Below are 19,312 nucleotides of genomic sequence, written 5' to 3' on the forward strand. Positions count from 1 at the left end.
AAACAAACATTGGCAGTAGAATGGCCTTGCTGAAGAGCTCAGTGACTTTCAACGTGTCACCGTCATAGGATGCCACCTATCCAACATGCCAGTTCGTCAAATTTCTGCCCTGCAAGAGCTGTAAGTGCTGTTATTGTGAAGTGGAAACTTCTAGGAGCAACAACAGCTCAGCTGCAAAGTGGTAAGCCACACAAGCTCACCGAACGGGACCGCCGAGTGATGAAGAGCGTAGCGCATAAAAAATAGTCTGTCCCCGGTTGCAGCACTCACTACCGACTTCCAAACTGCTTCTGAAAGCAATGTCAAGAGCTTCATGAAACGGGTTTCCATGGCCGAGCAGCCGCACACAAGCCTAAGATCGCCAAGCGTCGGCTGGAGTAGTGTAAAGCTCGCCACCATTGGACTCTGGAGCAGTGGAAACGCATTCTCTGGAGTGATGAATCGCGCTTCAACATCTGGCAGTCCGACAAAATAATCTGGGTTTGACGGAGTGGAACGCCTTCCCAGAAGAGTGGAGGCTGTTGTAGCAGCAAAGGGGTGACCAACTCCATATTAATGCCCATGATTTTGGAATGAGATATTCAACGAGCAGTTGTCCACATACTTTTGGTCACGTAGTGTACTCGCCTAAATACATGAAATAGACTGCCTCTGTGTTGTGCTTATGTTTGCAATACTGTTACAACAGACAACAAAGACTGTACGAACATGTTGATCATGTATTTTGTGTACAGCACGAAGTTTCACCCTCCATATCAATGAGGGGGAAGCAGCAGCGAACATTGAGAGCTAAGTAGGCAGCAGCTATGTAAAAATCTATGTATAAATAGCACCACGAGTTCCAGAATATCCGAAACCGGAGCCACTCTAATATTAAATAGACTGGGAGATCTGATCTTAGATCAGCACTGAGACATTCAGTGGCAAGAAAAAGTATGTGAACCCTTTGGAAATACTTGGATTTCTGCATGAATTGGTCATAAAATTTGATCTGATCTTCATCTAAATCACAACAATAGACAAACAGTTTCAGTTCAGCAATATTCTTGGGATGTCTGGTGTGAACCGCTCTCTTGAGGTCATGCCACAGCATCTCAATCGGGTTGAGGTCAGCACTATGGCTGGGCCACTCCAGAAGGCGTATTTTCTTCTGTTGAAGCCATTCTGTTGTTGATTTACTTCTGTGTTTTGGGTCATTGTTCTGTTGCATCACTCAACTTCTGTGGAGCTTCAAATGGCGGACAGATAGCCTTACATTCTCCTGCAAAATGTATTTTTCCGTTGATGATAGCAAGCTGTCCGGGCACTGAGGCAGCAAAACAGCCCCAAACCATGATGCTCCCTCCACCATACTTTACAGTTGGGATGAGGTTTTGATGATGGTGTGCCTTTTTCTCCACACAACTCAACTGTAGTTTCATCTGTCCACAGAATATTTCACAAGTAGTGCTGTGGAACATCCAGATGCTCTTTTACGAACTTCAGTCATGCAGCAATGTTTTCTTTGGACATCAGTGGCTTCTTCCGTGGTGTCCTCCCATGAACACCATTCTTGTTTAATTTTTTACGTATCGTAGACTCGTCAACAGAGATGTCAGCATGTTCCAGAGATTTCTTTAAGCATTTAGCTGACACTTGAAGATTCTGCTCATTGAGCATTATGTGCTGTGCTCTTGCAGTCATCTTTGCCACTCCTAGGGAGAGTAGCAACAGTGCTGAACTTTCTTCATTTATAGACAATTTGTCTTACCGTGGACTGATGATCATCAAGGCATTTAGAGATACTTTTGTAACCCTTTCCAGCTTTACGCACGTCAACAATTCTTAATCTTAGGTCTTCTGAGATCTCTTTTGTTTGAGGCATGGTTCACATCAGGCAATGCTTCTTGTGAATAGCAAACAAACATTTTGTGAGTGTTTTTTATAGGGAAGGGCAGCTCTAACCAACATCTCCAATCTTGTCTCAATGATTGTACTCCAGGTTAACAGACTCTAAGGGTTCACATACTTTTTCCAACCTACACTGTGAATGTTTAAATGGCGTATTCAATATAGACAAGAAAAATACAATCATTTGTGCGTTATTAGTTTAAGCAGACTGTGTTTGTCTGTTGTTGTGACTTAGATGAAGATCAGATCAGATTATGACCAATTTACGCAGAAATCCAGATCATTCCAAAGGGTCCACATACTTTTTCTTGCCACTGTACATGAACAGCCACCCTTATGGTAGAATACAGTTGCCAACTTACTTGACTCCGAATCGATCCATGAACATGATGTGGTTTCTAAATGTCCTGTTCACGTCCAGATCTATCTGTTTGATTTCCTGGGAGAAGATTCTGGCTTGTTCCTTCATCCTCTGGAAAAGTCAATTAAAAAAATATATACTTTAAATCTCTTGCACACTTCAAACATATTAGAAATTAATGAACAGCAACAGTACACCGTTGTGGTAAAAAAAATCTTTCCCCAAATCTTTTTTCTTCTCAAAATCATAGATTCTATAGCATATAGGCAATATATTATTATATTAACTTTATATCAAAAGCCATAATCCCCTGTCAGTAAACCTCTGTTATTGTGTGATGTGCGTGTGATCTTTGTATCTCCATCTCAATGCCATTTGCCTGTTTTCATCCTACATACAGTAACATAATCCTCTCTCTTTTTGGAGCCGCAACCAACAATCAATCAAAAACTATGTACTGCTTGCCATGTTGTAGTAGAGAGAACAGTCTATGACTGGGGTGGTTGGGGTCTTTGGCCATTTTTAGGGCCTTCCTCTGACAACGCCTGGTATAGAGGTCCTGGATGGCAGGCAGCTTATTCCCAGTGATGTACTGGGCCGTAAGCACTACCCTCTGTAGTGCCTTGCGGTTGGAGGCTGAGCAATAGCCATACCAGACAGTGATGCAACCAGTCAGGATGCCAAATCTTTTTAGTTTCCTGAGGGGGAATAGGCTTTGTCATACACTCTTCATGGCTGTCTTGGTGTGTTTGGACCATTCTAGTTTGTCGGTGATGTGGACAGCAAGGAACTTGAAGCTCTCAACCTGCTCCACTACAAACCTGTCGATGAGAATGGGGGCGTGATCGGTCCTCCTTCTCCTGTAGTGCACAATCATCTCCTTAGTCTTGGATACGTTGAGATATAGGTTGTTATCCTGGCACCACCCGGCCAGGTCTCTGACCTCCTCCCTATAGGCTGACTCATAGTTGTCGGTAATCAGGCCTATCACTGTTGTGTCGTCTGCAAACTTAATGATGGTTTTGGAGTCGTGCATGGCAATGCAGTCGCGGGTGAACTGAGCACGCACTCCTGAGGGGCTCCAGTGTTGAGGATCAGCGTAGCAGATGTGTTGCTACCTACCCTCACCACCTGGGGGCGGCCCGTCAGGAAGTCCAGGATCCAGTTGCAGAGGGATGTGTTTAGTCCCAGGATCCTTAGCTTAGTGATGAGATTTGAGGGTGTTGAACGCTGAGCTGTAGTCAATGAATAGCATTCTCACATAGGTGTTCCTTTTGTCAAGGTGGGAAAGGGCAGTGTAGAGTGCAATAGAGATCGCATCATCTGTGGATCTGTTGGGGCGGTATGCAAATTGGAGTGGGTCTAGGGTTTCTGGGATACAAAGCATTATGTTTGGGGCAATCCAACACAACACATCGCTGAGTACCACTCTTCATATTTCCAAGCATGGCGGTAGCAGCATCATGTTATGGGTATGCTTGTCATTGGCAAGGGCTAGGGATCTTTTTGTTTTGGATAAAAATAAAAGGAATAGAGCTAAGCACAGGCAAAGCCCTAGAGGAAAACCTGGTTCAGTCTGCTTTTCAACAGACAATGGCAGACAAATCCACATTTGAGCAGGACAATAACCTAAATCGCAAGGCCAAATATACACCGGAGATACTTACCAAGACAACATTGAATGTTCCCGAGTGGCCTAGTTACAGTTTTGACTTAAATCGTCTTGAAAATCCATGGCAAGACTTGTACTGTACTGTACACCAATGATCAACAACCAACCTGACAGAGCTTGAAGAATAAAAAATAAATAATGAATGGGCAAATATTGTACAGAGACTTGCCCAGAAAGTGATACTAAGATGTATTGATCAGGGGGCTGAATACTTACATATCTAATCAAAATATCTCAGTGTTTTATGTTCCGTTAATACTTTGACATTACAGAGAATTTTGTGTACATTGTTGACAAAAAAATGACAATTAAATACATTTTAATCCCACTCTGTAACAGGACAAAATGTGGAAAAAGTCAAGGGGTGTGAAGACATTTCTGAAGACAATCACAGGTATAGGGTATTCAGTAATGTTGAAAAGTTTTTTTTTCATGAACTCTGCCCATGTAGTGAACCTGATTACTGATAGCGTAGCCTAGCACAATGACATCACTTTCCTGGGACCTGAAGTAGCAGCCGCCTTCAAATCATAACATGGTTTAGTGGTCCTGAGTGACCACTGGCTTTAGACTGCAATGTGCTGGTTGGAGCACGGTATCAAATCCCACTGTTTAGAGTAGATGCTTGATGAACCAACAGTGTGTGTATGTGTGCGTGCATGCGTGCGTGTGTGCGTGCGTGTTAGATACTGGGTACTCTCTTACCTCATACTTTCCCTCGTTCTCATTCTTCACCTTCTCCACATCTAGCATCAGGGCCCAGGCCTGGCCTCTCAGCTGTAGTGGGATACCCTTATACACACGCTTTACCATCTGAGAGGAAAGCAGTGGTACCCACAGGGGAGACAGGGGTTACACAGGGAAGACAGGGGTTAGACAGGGGTTAGACAGGGGAGACAGGGGTTAGACAGGGGGAGACAGGGGTTAGACAGGGGGAGTCAGGGGATGAACAAATGGGGGGGGTTGAGGCAGGAGTGTAAATGTTGAGTGAGCATTTCAGGCAAATATAAACATTTATAAACACAAGGAAAGGGTGTGTGTGTGTGTGTGTGTGTGTGTGTGTGTGTGTGTGTGTGTGTGTGTGTGTGTGTGTGTGTGTGTGTGTGTGTGTGTGTGTGTGTGTGTGAGAGAGAGAGAGAGAGAGAGACTCTCACCCTGTCACTGATCCTGTATTTATCCCATTTCTTCACCATCTTCAGCCATTTCTCAGCTCTTTCAATTTCCAGGTTATTTTTCTGGGCAAAACAGAAAATACATTGTAAACTAGGTGAAATGTTATGTATGCAAGATGAAAACACATTTACATGAATAAGGCGCATTTACGCTATACAGTATAGTACAGTAATAAACACAGTACTTACAATGTTTAAAATTACAACCAAATAAACTCCCTTCGTGGGATCATATAAAATATCACTTGACTTGAAAACCTGGTGTCCTGACCCCACTGCTATGACTGGGCATGTGCTGGTTTGTACTGTATTGACATTTAAAATAGATGAGAGTTTATCCAATTCTGCCCAAGGTTAAATGTGGTATTAATTGAATCAATCACGACCACATGACCGGTTCTATGGTGAGAGGAAGCGTAGCTCCCATTCCAGGAGTGAGTGAGTGAGATGCCTAAGGATCGGCTTCGCCTTAGATGGACGTGGCCCTAAGTTAGCGGGAGGGCGGCATGGATTGGCTAATACACACACACAGAGCACGCACTAAGCATTGACACACACACACACACACACACAACAGCTGCACAAGGAACATTACACCTCTATATGTTAGAGGTCACACTTGAAAGCTTAGTTAGTGGCTTCAATATACCGCATAACGGAAACTGTAGTGTGTCTCTTTGACCCTTTTGATGCATATGTTGCATTTCCTCCCCTTACCTTCTCCTCATGTGCACTAGGGGTTGGCAGCTCCTTGTCACTGTGTGTGTGGGGGGAAATGGACAACATCGGTCAGATTCTGCCAGTAAAGTAATGTGTACAATACTGTACACACAAACCCAGTTTGACTTACTGCAGAAATCCGAAACGGTCGGTGACTCTGTAAATACTGTAGTCTGCATCCTCCCAGGAGTCAATCACCGCCCCCTCCTGTCTGCCCTGGAATAACACACAGCCAAATCAGGAACAGCACACAGCCAAGGGAAAACATGCAGTAAGTTGGCCTGTTGCTTTTAAATAGTTAATTCAAGTCAGACTTTGGGCCACTGGGAAAAAACACAACACATGTTGTTCTCTAGAGAACAATGCATTTGATTTTAGTACAAGCGCATCACATCGCTGTGCCTGTCTCAAAGATGATACAAATGGATGCATTGTGTCTATCTATGCTGTGTTAAATCGCGGCCATTCGAATTGAAAAATACCATTGCCATATGTACATTGTGGCGCAGATATTGCCCAAGGGGCGGAGGACAATTTTCTCTCAGGACTAGTCAACGGACTACATAGATGTGGCTAACTATTAGAAAGCATAGAAAACAATCAGAAAGCAGGTTGCGGGCAAAGAGAGAGAGGGTCGATACATTCAGCCTACAGAAACCACAGAAACCAAACCATGCCACCACAGACGAACGATCACAGCGATGGCTCCCTGAGGGTAGACTGCAAATGGTGTCAAGTGTGAGAAAGTGAAGGCTAAAAAGTGTGAGAAAGTGAGGGCTAAAAAATAGGTTGTGGCGGATGTCATTTGAGGTGGAGAACGCAGAGACAGGAATGGGGGAGATGGATATAGTTAAACAGTGAAAGGGAGATGAGAAGGAATGTGTGGAAAGCGAGAGAGAGAGAGGGAGAGAGAGAGACACATGGTCAGAGAACATGCTTGGACTTCGTAATGTTCATCCATGCATACACTACCGTTCACAAGTTTGGCGTCACTTAGAAATGTCCTTGTTTTTAAAAGAAAAACAAGTTTTTTGTCGATAAATACAACATCAAATTGCTCAGAAATACAGTGTAGACATTGCTAATGTTGTAAATTACTATTGTAGCTGGAAACGGCAGATTTCTTATGGAATATCTACATAGGCGCACAGAGGCCCATTATCAGCAACCATCACTCCTTTGTTCCAATGGCACGTTGCATTAGCTAATCCAAGTTCATAATTTTAAAAGGCTAATTAGACTAGTTAAGTATCTGGAGCATCATTGTTTGTGGGTTTGATTATAGACTCAAAATAGCCAGAAATAAATATCTTCTGAAACTCGTGAATCTATTATTTTTCTGAGAAATTGCCAAGAAACTGAAGATCTCGTACAACGCTGTGTACTACTCCCTTCACAGAACAGCGCAAACTCCGCACGAACCAGAATGGAAAGAGAAGTGGGAGGCCCCGGTGCACAAATGAGCAAGAGGACACGTACAAGTGTCTAGTTTGAGAAACAGATGCCTCACTGGCAGCTTCATTAAATAGTACCCACAAAACATCAGTCTCAACATCAACAGTGAAGAGGTGACTCCGGGATGCTGGCCTTCTAGGCAGAGTTGCAAAGAAAAAGCCATATTTCAGACTGGCCAATAAAAAGACAAATATGGGCAAAATAACACAGACACTGGACAGAGGAAGATTGGAAAAAAGTGTTATGGACAGATAAATCTAAGTTTCAGGTGTTCGGATCACAAAGAAGAACATTCGTGAGACGCAGAAAAAATGAAAATATGCTGGAGGATTGCTTGACGCCATCTGTCAAGCATGGTGGAGGCAATGTGATGTCTGGGGTACTTTGGTGGTGGTAAAGTGGGAGATTTGTACAGGGTAAAAGGGATCATAAAGAAGGAAGGCTCTCACTCCATTTTGCAACGCCATGCCATACCCTGTGGACGGCGCTTAATTGGAGCCAATTTCCTCCAACAACAGGACAATGGCCCAAAGCACAGCTCCAAACTATGCAATAACTATTTAGGGAAGAAGCAGTCAGCTGGTATTCTGTCTATAATGGAGTGGCCAGCACAGTCACCGGATCTCAACCCTACTGAGCTGTTGTGGGAGTAGCTTGACCGAATGGTACGTAAGAAGTGCCCATCAAGACAATCCAACTTGCTTCGGGAAGCATGGGGTGAAATATCTACACATTACCTCAACAAATTGACAACTAGAATGCCAAATGTAATTGCTGCAAATGAAAGATTATTTGACGAAAGCAAAGTTTTGAAGGACACAATTCTTATTTAATTAAAAATCATTATTTATAACCCTTGTCAACATCTTGACTATATTTCCTATTAATCTTGCATCTCATTTCATGTATGTTTTCATGGAAAACAAGGACATTTCTAAGTGACCCCAAACATTTGAACGGCAGTGTACCTAGGTCTGGCCTGGTGGACCCATGACTGTTTCTGCAATCAACAACACCATCAGAGTACCGGCCAGTCTGACAATTTTTTAAGGGACAATGTGGACCACCCATACTTTCAATGTAGCAACTGTTTGCTTGCAGAGGAAGACAGGAGAGAATTGGCTACTCTTAGCAAACTAGTACCGAAACTAGAATCCACGCTCGTTTACTTTTTCTTTCTCTTCTAGGAGAAAGCAGGATGCCACTCTGGCATGCCACTCTGAATGTTTGAAGGAGTACGGGACTATAAAAATAATCATATTGGCTCCTGGACTCTGTCCATGCATTTCAAGGCTGCATTGAGACAATGACTTATCAAAGACCCAAGACCAGCTCAATCGCTACCACTGTGTCGCTGAGTTGTCATAATGCTGCAGCAAATGTAAGTAACTTACTTCATGTCTCCCTAACTGCCCTGAATGCCTCTGATGATCCTACATATATTGTATGCAGTAATCATGTGCCTATGAACTACAGTTATGCTGTTAGTACTGAGGCGGTGTGCCCTAGTAGGAAGTTCACTGTGTACAGCTCACCCTGCACCATCAGCTCAAATATAAATAACATGAGCATGTCTACTTCTAATAAGCTTCCAAATAAAGCAATAAAAACTATCAAGTATCCTATAAAAGTGCTAAGAATAGCCACATTAACATATGTAGCCTCAGAAACAAGGTTCCTGATGTCAATAACGTGCTAGTAACAGATGACGTTCATATTCTGACTGATCTGATCTCCAAACTCACTTAGATAATAACTTTGATGATACAGTGGTAGCAATACATGGTTATAACATCTACAGAAAAGACAGAAATGCCAATGGGGGTGGTGTTGCAGTCTATATTCAGAACCACATTCCTGTAAAGCTTAGAGTCTCTCAGGTTAAATACTAAAGTAAAATGCCTCACGTAAAGCCCATTATTGTGGAAAGCTGCTATTGATCACCAAGCTCTAAAAGTCAGTATCTGGATAATATGTGTGAAATGCTTGATATTGTATGTGATATCAACAGAGAGATATATTTTCTGGGAGATTCCATTATTGACTGGCTTTCATCAAGCTACCCACTCAAGAAAAATCTTAAAACTGTAACCAGTGCCTGCAACCTGGCTCAGATTATCAGTCAACCTACCAGGGTAGTTACAAACAGCACAGGATTGAAATCATCAACATGTATTGATCACATCTTTACTAATGCTGTATAAATGTAATTTAAAGCAGTATACAAAGCTATTGGATGTAGTGATCATAATATAGTAGCCATATCTAGGAAAACCAAAGTTCCAGAAGATGGGCCTAATACAGTGTATAAGAGGTCATACATTTATGAAATGCTTATTCCAGTTATTAATAAGCATGCACCCATTAAGAAAATGACTGTAAAAACTGATAAATCCCCTTGGATTGATGAGGAATTAAAAATGGTTTGATTGAGAGGAATGAGGCAAAAGGTATGGCAAATAAGTCTGGAGGCACAACCGATTGGCATACATACTGCAAATTGAGAAATTAGTGACTAAAATAAGAAGAAACTATTCTATGAAGGAAAGTGATAATGATATAAATAATGATAGTAAAAAGCTTTGGAGCACCTTAAATGGAATTTGGGGCAAAAAGGCAAACTCAGCTCCATCATTCATTGAATCAGATGACTCATTCATCACAACACACTGATATTGCCAACACTTTAATGATATTTTCATAGGCAAGATGAGCAAACTTAGGCATGACATGCCAGCAACAACTTCCGACACTACACATCCAAGTATAACAGACCAAATTCTGAAAGACAAGTGTTGTAATTTTTTATTACATAAAGTGAGCGTGAAAGAGGTAAAAAAAAGGATTGTTGCCTATTAACAATGACAAGCCACTGGGGTCTGACAACTTGGATGGATAATTACTGGGGATAATAGCAGACAATATTGCCACATCTTCAATCTAGCCTACTAGAAAGTGTGTGCCCTCAGGGCTCGAGGGAAGCAAAAGTAATTCCACGAGCCAAGAATAGTAAAGCCCACTTCACTAGCTCAAATAGCCGACCAATCAGCCCGTTGGTAAACATAGTAACCTTTAAAAAAAATGTGTAACCAGATACAATGCTATTTTACAGAAAACAAATTGACACCAGACTTTCAGCACACTTATAAGGAAGGACATTCAACAAGCACAGCACTTACACAAATGATGATCAAAAGGTTTTGTTTGACTTCAGTGCAGCTTTTAACATTATCAATCAGTCTGCTGCTGAAAAAAGTATGTTACGGTTTTACATCCCCCTGCTATATTGTGAATAAAGAGTTAACTGTCTAACAGAACACAGAGGGTGTTATTTAATGGAAGCCTCTCCAACATAATCCAGGTAGAATAAGGAATTCCCTAGGGCAGCTGTCTAGGCCCCTTACTTTTTTCAATCTTTACTTTGATTAAAGCCAATGTGTCTATGTGTGTGATGTCTCAACACTATAGACATCAACTACTACAGCAACTGAAATGACTAACACTCAACAAAGAGCTGCAGGTAGTTTCAGAATGTGTGACAAGGAATAAGTTAGTTCTAAATATTTCCAAAACTAAAATAATTGTTTTTGGGACACATCATTCACTAAACCCTAAACCTCAACTAAATCCTGTAATAAATCATGTGGAAATTTAGCAAATTCAGGTGACTAAACTGCTTGGCAAAACCCTGGATTTTAAACTGTCATGGTCAAAACATGTTGATACAGTAGCTAAAATGGGAAGAAGTCTATCCATGATAAAGTGTTGCTCTGTTCTTAACAGCACTATCAACAAGGCAGGTCCTACAGGCCCTAGTTTCGTCGCAACTGGACTACTGTTCAGTCATGTGGTCAGGTGCTACATTTTTGCAGTAATGCTGCAATTAATTGGTTGTAATTTTTGGTAAAGCAGAGATTTCCATATGTTTTAGTTAGCTGCATGTATGACATTAGTCCACCAGTCGTTTTTATGATGTCATTAACAAAGATTATACCTTTTTAAACATTTTCTTTTTAAATTATGTTTTTTTTTAATCAATTAGTATATTTCAGTTTAACCACAGTATTTGTTGTATTATTTGTTCTGTCTTTTCTGGTGGATGCAACCAACTTTCTATGGCTCGTTTTAAAAATAGCGATAATTGGGAGATGTTTTCCTTATAACTGAAAGTGAGAAGTTGCAATCTGAATAAAGGGAAAAAAGGCCTTTCTTGAACATAGGTGGAGATATTCTTACTGATTTGATAAAGAACCAGTTCGGATTTAAATATAACTTTTGTATGACTGAAGCCTTTCGTGAGAGGTCTAAATGCTTTAAAATTTAATAATTTCTGCCCTCCGAATTAATATTCATTATAGTTTAATTTTATCTGGCTTGCCGTTCCAAATAAAATGGAATATTTTTTTGTCATATCATTTAAAATCTGTTTGCTAGGTGTTGGCAAGACCATAAGCAAATAAGTAAACTCACGTCGGAAGACATTAAGTGCTTTGAAAAGCTGGTCATGGCTCACATCAACAGCATCCTCCCAGAAACCCTAGACCCACTCCAATTTGCATACTTCCCCAACAGATCAACAAATCTCAATCTGACTCCACACTGCCCTTTCCCACCTGGACAAAAGGAACACCTATGTGAGAATGCTGTTCATTGACTACAGCTCAGCGTTCAACACCATAGTGCCCACAAAGCTCATCACTAAGCTAAGAACCCTGGGACTAAACACCTCCCTCTTCAACTGGATCCTGGACTTTCTGATGGCCGCACCCCAGGTGGTAAGGATAGGCAACAGTACGTCTGCCACGCTGATCCTCAAAACTGGCGCCCCTCAGGGGTGTGTACTTAGTCCCCTCCTGTACTCCCTGTTCACCCACGACTGCATGGCCAAACACAACTCCAACACCATCAAGCTTGTTGACAACACAACAGTGTGATCACCGACAACGATGAGACATCCTATAGGGAAGAGTTCAGAGAACTGTCAATGTGGTGCCAGGACAACAACCTCTCCCTCAATGTGAGCAAGAACGTGGACTACAGGAAAAGGAGGGCCGAACAGCCCCCTATTACCATCGACGGGGCTGTAGTGGAGCGGGTCGAGAGTTTCAAGTTCCTTGGTTTCCACATCATCAATGAACTATCATGGTCCAAACATACCAAGAAAATTGTGAAGAGGGCACAAAAACATTTTCCACCTCAGGAGACTGAAAAGATTTTGCATGGGTCCCCAGATCCTCAAAAGGTTCTACAGCTACACCATCGAGAGCATCCTGACCGGATGCATCACTGCCGGGTATGGTAACTGCTATGCATCTGACCATAAGGCGCTACAGAGGGTAGTGCGTATGGCCCAGTACATCATTGGGGCCAAGCTTCCTGCTATCCGGGACCTATATAATAGGCGGAGTCAGAGGAAAGCCCACAAAATTGTCAGAGACTCCAGTCACCCAAGTCATAAACTGTTTTCTCTGCTACCGCATGGCAAGTGGGACCGGAGCGCCAAGTCTAGGACCAAAAGGCTCATTAATAGCTTCTACCCCCAAACCATAAGACTGCTGAATAATTAATCAAATGTCCACTGGACTATTTACATTGACTGCTCCCTCCCTCCCCTCCATTTGTTATGTACACTGCTGCTACTCGCTGTTTATAATCTATTTATAGTCACTTCAATCCTACCTACATTTACAAATTACCTCAACTAACCTGTACCCCCCCCTCCCGCACACTCGGTACCGGTAACCCCTGTTATAGATTCGTTATTGTTATATTATTGTGTTACTTTTTCTAATTATTTACTTTAGTTTATTTGGTAAATATTTTTTATACATAATTTTAAACCATTTTATAAGAGATTCTCCAAAATGTAAATGGTCCAGGCATTTATACACTGCTCAAAAAAATTAAGGGAACACTAAAATAACACATCCTAGATCTGGATGAATGAAATATTCTTATTAAGTACTTTTTTCTTTACATAGTTGAATATGCTGACAACAAAATCACACAAAAATGATCAATGGAAATCAAATTTATCAACCCATGGAGGTCTGGATTTGGAGTCACACTCAAAATTAAAGTGGAAAACCACACTACAGGTTGATCCAACTTTGATGTAATGTCCTTAAAACAATTCAAAATGAGGCTCCGTAGTGTGTGTGGCCTCCACTTGCCTGTATGACCTCCCTGACCTCCCAGTAGTGTGTGTGGCCTCCACGTGCCTGTATGACCTCCCTACAACGCCTGGGCATGCTCCTGAAGAGGTGGCGGATGGTCTCCTGAGGGATCTCCCCCCAGACCTGGACTAAAGCATCCGCCAACTCCTGGACCGTCTGTGGTGCAACGTGGTGTTGGTGGATGGAGGGAAACATGATGTCCCAGATGTGCTCAATTGGATTCAGGTCTGGGGAACGGGCGGGCCAGTCCATAGCATCAATGCCTTCCTCTTGCAAGAACTGCTGACACACTCCAGCCACATGAGGTCTAGCATTGTCTTGCATTAGGAGGAACCCAGGTCCAACAAGGGGTCTGAGGAACCCAGGGCCAACAAGGGGTCTCACAAGGGGTCTGAGGATCTCATCTCGGTACCTAATGGCAGTCAGTTTACCTCTGGCGAGCATATGGAGGGCTGTGCGGCCACCCATAGAAATGCCAGTTTTATTTCACAGAAGTGTGATTGACTTGGAGTTACATTGTGTTGTTTAAGTGTTCCCTTTATTTTTTTGAGCAGTGTATATAAACTCTAGTTGTTACGGTTTTCTTCCGTTGAAGGAGAGTCGGACCAAAATGCAGCGTGGTTAGTTCGATACATCTTTAATGAAGAAAAAACACGAACAACACAAAAACAACAAACGGAATGCGAAAACCTATACAGCCTATCTGGTGACAACTAACACAGAGACAGGAACAATCACCCATGAAACACTCAAAGAATATGGCTGCCTAAATATGGTTCCCAATCAGAGACAATGATAATCACCTGCCTCTGATTAAGAACCGCCTCAGGCAACCATAGACTTTCCTAGACAACCCTACTCAGCCACAATCCCAGTACCTACTAAAACCCCAATACAAAAACACACCACAAAATAAACCCATGTCACACCCTGGCCTGACCAAATAAATAAAGAAAACACAAAATACTAAGACCAAGGCGTGACACTAGTCGTACTTTATTAAAATACTTTTCAAAGTCTGCTATAAATAGCCTGGTTTCCAAATTTTTCAGAGTGTTCTATTGTTTCCAGTACTTGCCTTATATTATCTCCAATGTATCACCCATGTAAACAACCTGTCTAATTAGAATTAATAATGTCTGACAATTCCTTTTCAATTCTATGCGCTATACATTTTGCTAGATTTTTTTGCACCACAACACTGAAGTGTAAGGGGGGCCTCCAATTTTTTTAAACGGACTGGATCTTTATATTTCCCACTTGTATCCTGTTTCAGTAATAATGAAATCAGACATTCTTGGTGAGTGTCTGATAATCTACCATTTATATAGGAGTGATTAAAACATGCTAATAACAGTCCTCTGAGTATATCAACAAAGGTTTGGTTTACCTCAACTGTTATGCCATCCAGCCCTGGAGTTTTCCCGGACTTAAAGGCTTTAATTGCATCAAGAAGTTCCTCCACTTTCATTTCACCATCACAAGTATTTCTGTACGGCTGTTAATGTTACATTATTTAAAAAAAACAATCCATACAATTAGCTTTGGTGAGAGGAGATGGAGGAGACTGAAACGAAAACATACACTTAAAGTACTTTGCTTCCTCTTTCAAAATATAATTTGGTGAATCATGGGTAACTCCGTCATTTGTAACAAGTTTCAGTCAATTATTTCTGGTAGCATTTCTATGTTGAAGATTTTAAAAGAATTTGGTGCATTTTTCCACATATTCCATCCAGTTTGCTTTATTAATATAATATATTCCACTTTAACTTTCTTGAATAAGTTCCTCCATTTCTTTTTGTTTTTCCTCTAACTTATGCTTATATGGTATTTTCTTTATTGCTATCTATCTGTTCTGTTAGACCTTCTATATCCTTTGTTAGTATGGACTCCTTTGACCTAAATTGCTTTTGTTTTAGAGATGAGTTGTCACGTTCGTCGTAATGATGAGACCGCAGCGTCGCCGCAGGCACAGCGTGATAAGAATACATTCTTCTTTATTTCAACGAAAAACACTAAACAAACTAACAAAATGTGCTGCTATGATAAACCAAGTGCTGACATGCAACTACACATAGACAATAACCCACAAAACCAAAATGGAAAATGGCAACCTAAATAGGATCCCCAATCAGAGACAACGATAAACAGCTGCCTCTGATTGGGAACCAATTCAGGCCACCATAGACCTACATTTACCTAGACAAACCACAACCCCATAGATATACAAAAAAACCTAGACAAGTCAAAAAACATACATACCACCCTCGTCACACCCTGACTTAACCAAAATAATAAAGAAAACAAAGATACAGTGCCTTGCGAAAGTATTCGGCCCCCTTGAACTTTGCGACCTTTTGCCACATTTCAGGCTTCAAACATAAAGATATAAAACTGTATTTTTTTGTGAAGAATCAACAACAAGTGGGACACAATCATGAAGTGGAACGACATTTATTGGATACTGAAAAATTGGGCGTGCAAAATTTAACTTTGTGACTGTCTTGGGATGTTGCTTCAATATATCCACATAATTTTCCTTCTCACGATGCCATCTATTTTGTGAAATGCACCAGTCCCTCCTGCAGCAAAGCATCCCCACAACATGATGCTGCCACCTCCGTGCTTCACTGTTGGGATGGTGTTTTTCGGCTCGCAAGCCTCCACCTTTTTCCTCCAAACATAACAATGGTCATTATGGCCAAACAGTTCTATTTTTTGTTTCATCAGACCAGAGGGCATTTCTCCAAAAAGTACGATCTCTGCCCCCATGTGCAGTTGCAAACCGTAGTCTGGCAGTTTTATGGAGGTTTTGGAGCAGTGGCTTCTTCCTTGCTGAGCAGCCTTTCAGGTTATGTCGTTATAGGACTCGTTTCACTACTCCCAAGGTAGAACCAGGTCTACAATTTTTTTTCTGAGGTCTTGGCTGATTTCTTTTGATTTTCCCACGATGTCAAGCAAAGAGGCACTGAGTTTAAAGGTAGACCTTGAAATACATCCACAGTTACACCTCCAATTGACTCAAATTTGTTCAATTAGCCTATTGGAAGCTTATAAAGTCATGACATCATTTTATGTAATTTTCCAAGCTGTTTAAAGGCACATTCAACATAGTGTATGTAAACTTCTGACCCACTAGAATTGTGATACAGTGAGTTATAAGTGAAATATTCTGTCTGTAAACAATTGTTGGAAAGATTACTTGTGTCCTGCACAAAGTAGATGTCCTTACCGACTTGCCAAAACTATAGTTTGTTAACAATGGATTTATGGAGTGGTTGAAAAACAAATGTTAATGACTCCAACGTAAGTGTATGCAAACGTACAACTGTATTTCACCCTCCCCAGTCCATTTTCCACTCACCTTCATCTAAAATGTTGAATGACTTCATATTCCCTCTCTTTGAGCCTGGTAAATATTGTTCTTCTTTTCTTATTATCTGCTAAGCCATTACAATTCTAACTGGCCCTACTTATTTCAAAATTTCACCATAATGAGATACAAGTTTCACATCTATTCATCATCAACACTTTTCGTGTACACATCTCAGTGCAAGAGGCGTCACTGCAGTCCCTGGTCCCGAATCCTGGCTGCATCACATCTGGCCGTGATTGGGCGGCGCACAATTGGCCTAGCGTTATCCGGGTTTGGCCGTCATTGTAAATAAGAATTTGTTCTTAACTGACTTGCTTAGTTAAATAAAGGTTAAATATATATATATTTATTCAATGTATTAAAAAGTACCATAGTGATTGAGTGGCTGTACCATGATATTTACATTGCTACTAAGTAACCCTCCAATTGTTCTCCACTACTCCACCCGCCAAAGCCCCTACCTGTCACGAATATTACCGAAGGTGACTCCCCTTCTTGTTCAGGTGGCGCCGGGGCGGTCGTCGTCGCCGGTCTACTAGCTATCGCCGATCCGTTGTTCTGTGTTTGTTTAGTTTTGTCTAATTGGTAGCACCTGTTTCTAGTTTGGTTGTTAGGATAGGATTATATATAGTCTGTTCAGCCCGCTTCTGTTTCGTGCGGGCTTGTTCTCCTGTTTCCTTGTTTGAGTGTATTTTTGTTGGCATTTTGGGCTTCACGCTGTCCGTTTATATTTCTGTTCATTTGTGTTTCCACTTTTGTTCATGTTATGTTTCCAGGACATTAAAGCGTGTTGTTTTTCCCACATCCTTTGCACTCTGCGCCTGACTCCACACCTCTTCACTCATTTACTCTTAACAGAAGCCCGCACCTTACTATGGAGTCAGCAGGAGCAGCGACCACTCCTCTTCCCACTATGGAGGAGCGAGTTCAACATCACACGTCCATCCTCCATCGCTTAGGATCAGCAATAGAACAGATGATGGAGAGGATGGATCGTTGGGAGAGGAATGGTTTCTACGACTGCATGTCTGCATGTCTGCATGTCTGGCAGACATATCAGTGTGGATGACGGATCACCACCTCAAGCTGAACCTCGGCAAGACGGAGCTGCTCTTCCTCCCGGGAAGGACTGCCCGTTCCATGATCTCACCATCACGGTTGACAACTCCATTGTGTCCTCCTCCCAGAGCGCTAAGAACCTTGGCGTGATCCTGGACAACACCCTGTCGTTCTCAACTAACATCAAGGCGGTGGCCCGTTCCTGTAGGTTCATGCTCTACAACATCCGCAGAGTACGACCCTGCCTCACACAGGAAGCGGCGCAGGTCCTAATCCAGGCACTTGTCATCTCCCGTCTGGATTACTGCAACTCGCTGTTGGCTGGGCTCCCTGCCTGTGCCATTAAACCCCTACAACTCATCCAGAACGCCGCAGCCCGTCTGGTGTTCAACCTTCCCAAGTTCTCTCACGTCACCCCGCTCCTCCGCTCTCTCCACTGGCTTCCAGTTGAAGCTCGCATCCGCTACAAGACCATGGTGCTTGCCTCACGGAGCTGTGAGGGGAAAGGCACCTCAGTACCTCCAGGCTCTGATCAGGCCCTACACCCAAACAAGGGCACTGCGTTCATCCACCTCTGGCCTGCTCGCCTCCCTACCACTGAGGAAGTACAGTTCCCGCTCAGCCCAGTCAAAACTGTTCGCTGCTCTGGCCCCCAATGGTGGAACAAACTCCCTCACGACGCCAGGACAGCGGAGTCAATCACCACCTTCCGGAGACACCTGAAACCCCACCTCTTTAAGGAATACCTAGGATAGGATAAAGTAATCCTTCTCACCCCCCTTAAAAGATTTAGATGCACTATTGTAAAGTGGCTGTTCCACTGGATGTCATAAGGTGAATGCACCAATTTGTAAGTCGCTGGATAAGAGCGTCTGCTAAATGACTTAAATGTAATATGTAAATGTACCCCACCGACCCTCTTACCAGCAACTCTACCATCTCCCCCATCTGATCCGGTTCCAGCGCTCTGCACATGACGCCTCCGAGGAATTACGATGGAGCAGCGACGGGATGCCAGGGATTCCTGCTGCAATTAGACCTCTACCTGGCCACCGTTCGGCCGGCACCCTCGGAGGAGGAGAGAGTAGGGGTCCTCATCACCTGCCTGACCGGTACATTTAACATTTACATTTAAGTAATTTAGCAGACACTCTTATCCAGAGCGACTTACAAATTGGGTAGAGCCCTGGAGTGGGCTAATGCGGTCTGGAACGGGCCCGACTCGGCGAAGGACAACTACCCGGAGTTCATCCGCCGTTTCAGGGCCGTGTTCGATCACCCTCCAGAGGGTCGAGCGGCGGGTGAGAGATTGTTCCATCTTAGACAGGGGACGAGGAGCGCGCAGGACTTCGCGCTGGAGTTCAGGACCTTGGCTGCGGGAGCAGGGTGGAACGACAGGGCCCTGATAGACCATTACAGGTGTAGCCT

The 19,312-nt window shown here is 42.7% G+C and overlaps 1 protein-coding gene across 2 annotated transcripts in view; it reads right to left on the reverse strand.

Annotated features, from left to right (window-relative positions):
- LOC118402916 (USP6 N-terminal-like protein) overlaps positions 1–19,312 on the reverse strand; it is a 46,501-nt gene that overhangs the window by 15,285 nt on the left and 11,904 nt on the right. For both annotated transcript variants that reach the window (XM_035801295.2, XM_035801286.2), the window contains 5 exons: positions 5,946–6,031; positions 5,813–5,852; positions 5,078–5,158; positions 4,629–4,736; positions 2,253–2,362 (listed from right to left, as the gene is read on the reverse strand). In XM_035801295.2, the coding sequence (XP_035657188.2) occupies positions 2,253–2,362; positions 4,629–4,736; positions 5,078–5,158; positions 5,813–5,852; positions 5,946–6,031 (425 nt within the window). The remainder of the gene's footprint in view (positions 1–2,252; positions 2,363–4,628; positions 4,737–5,077; positions 5,159–5,812; positions 5,853–5,945; positions 6,032–19,312) is intronic.

Source organism: Oncorhynchus keta, chromosome 2, assembly GCF_023373465.1.
Source record: "Oncorhynchus keta strain PuntledgeMale-10-30-2019 chromosome 2, Oket_V2, whole genome shotgun sequence".
NCBI classification, from domain to species: Eukaryota; Metazoa; Chordata; class Actinopteri; order Salmoniformes; family Salmonidae; genus Oncorhynchus; species Oncorhynchus keta.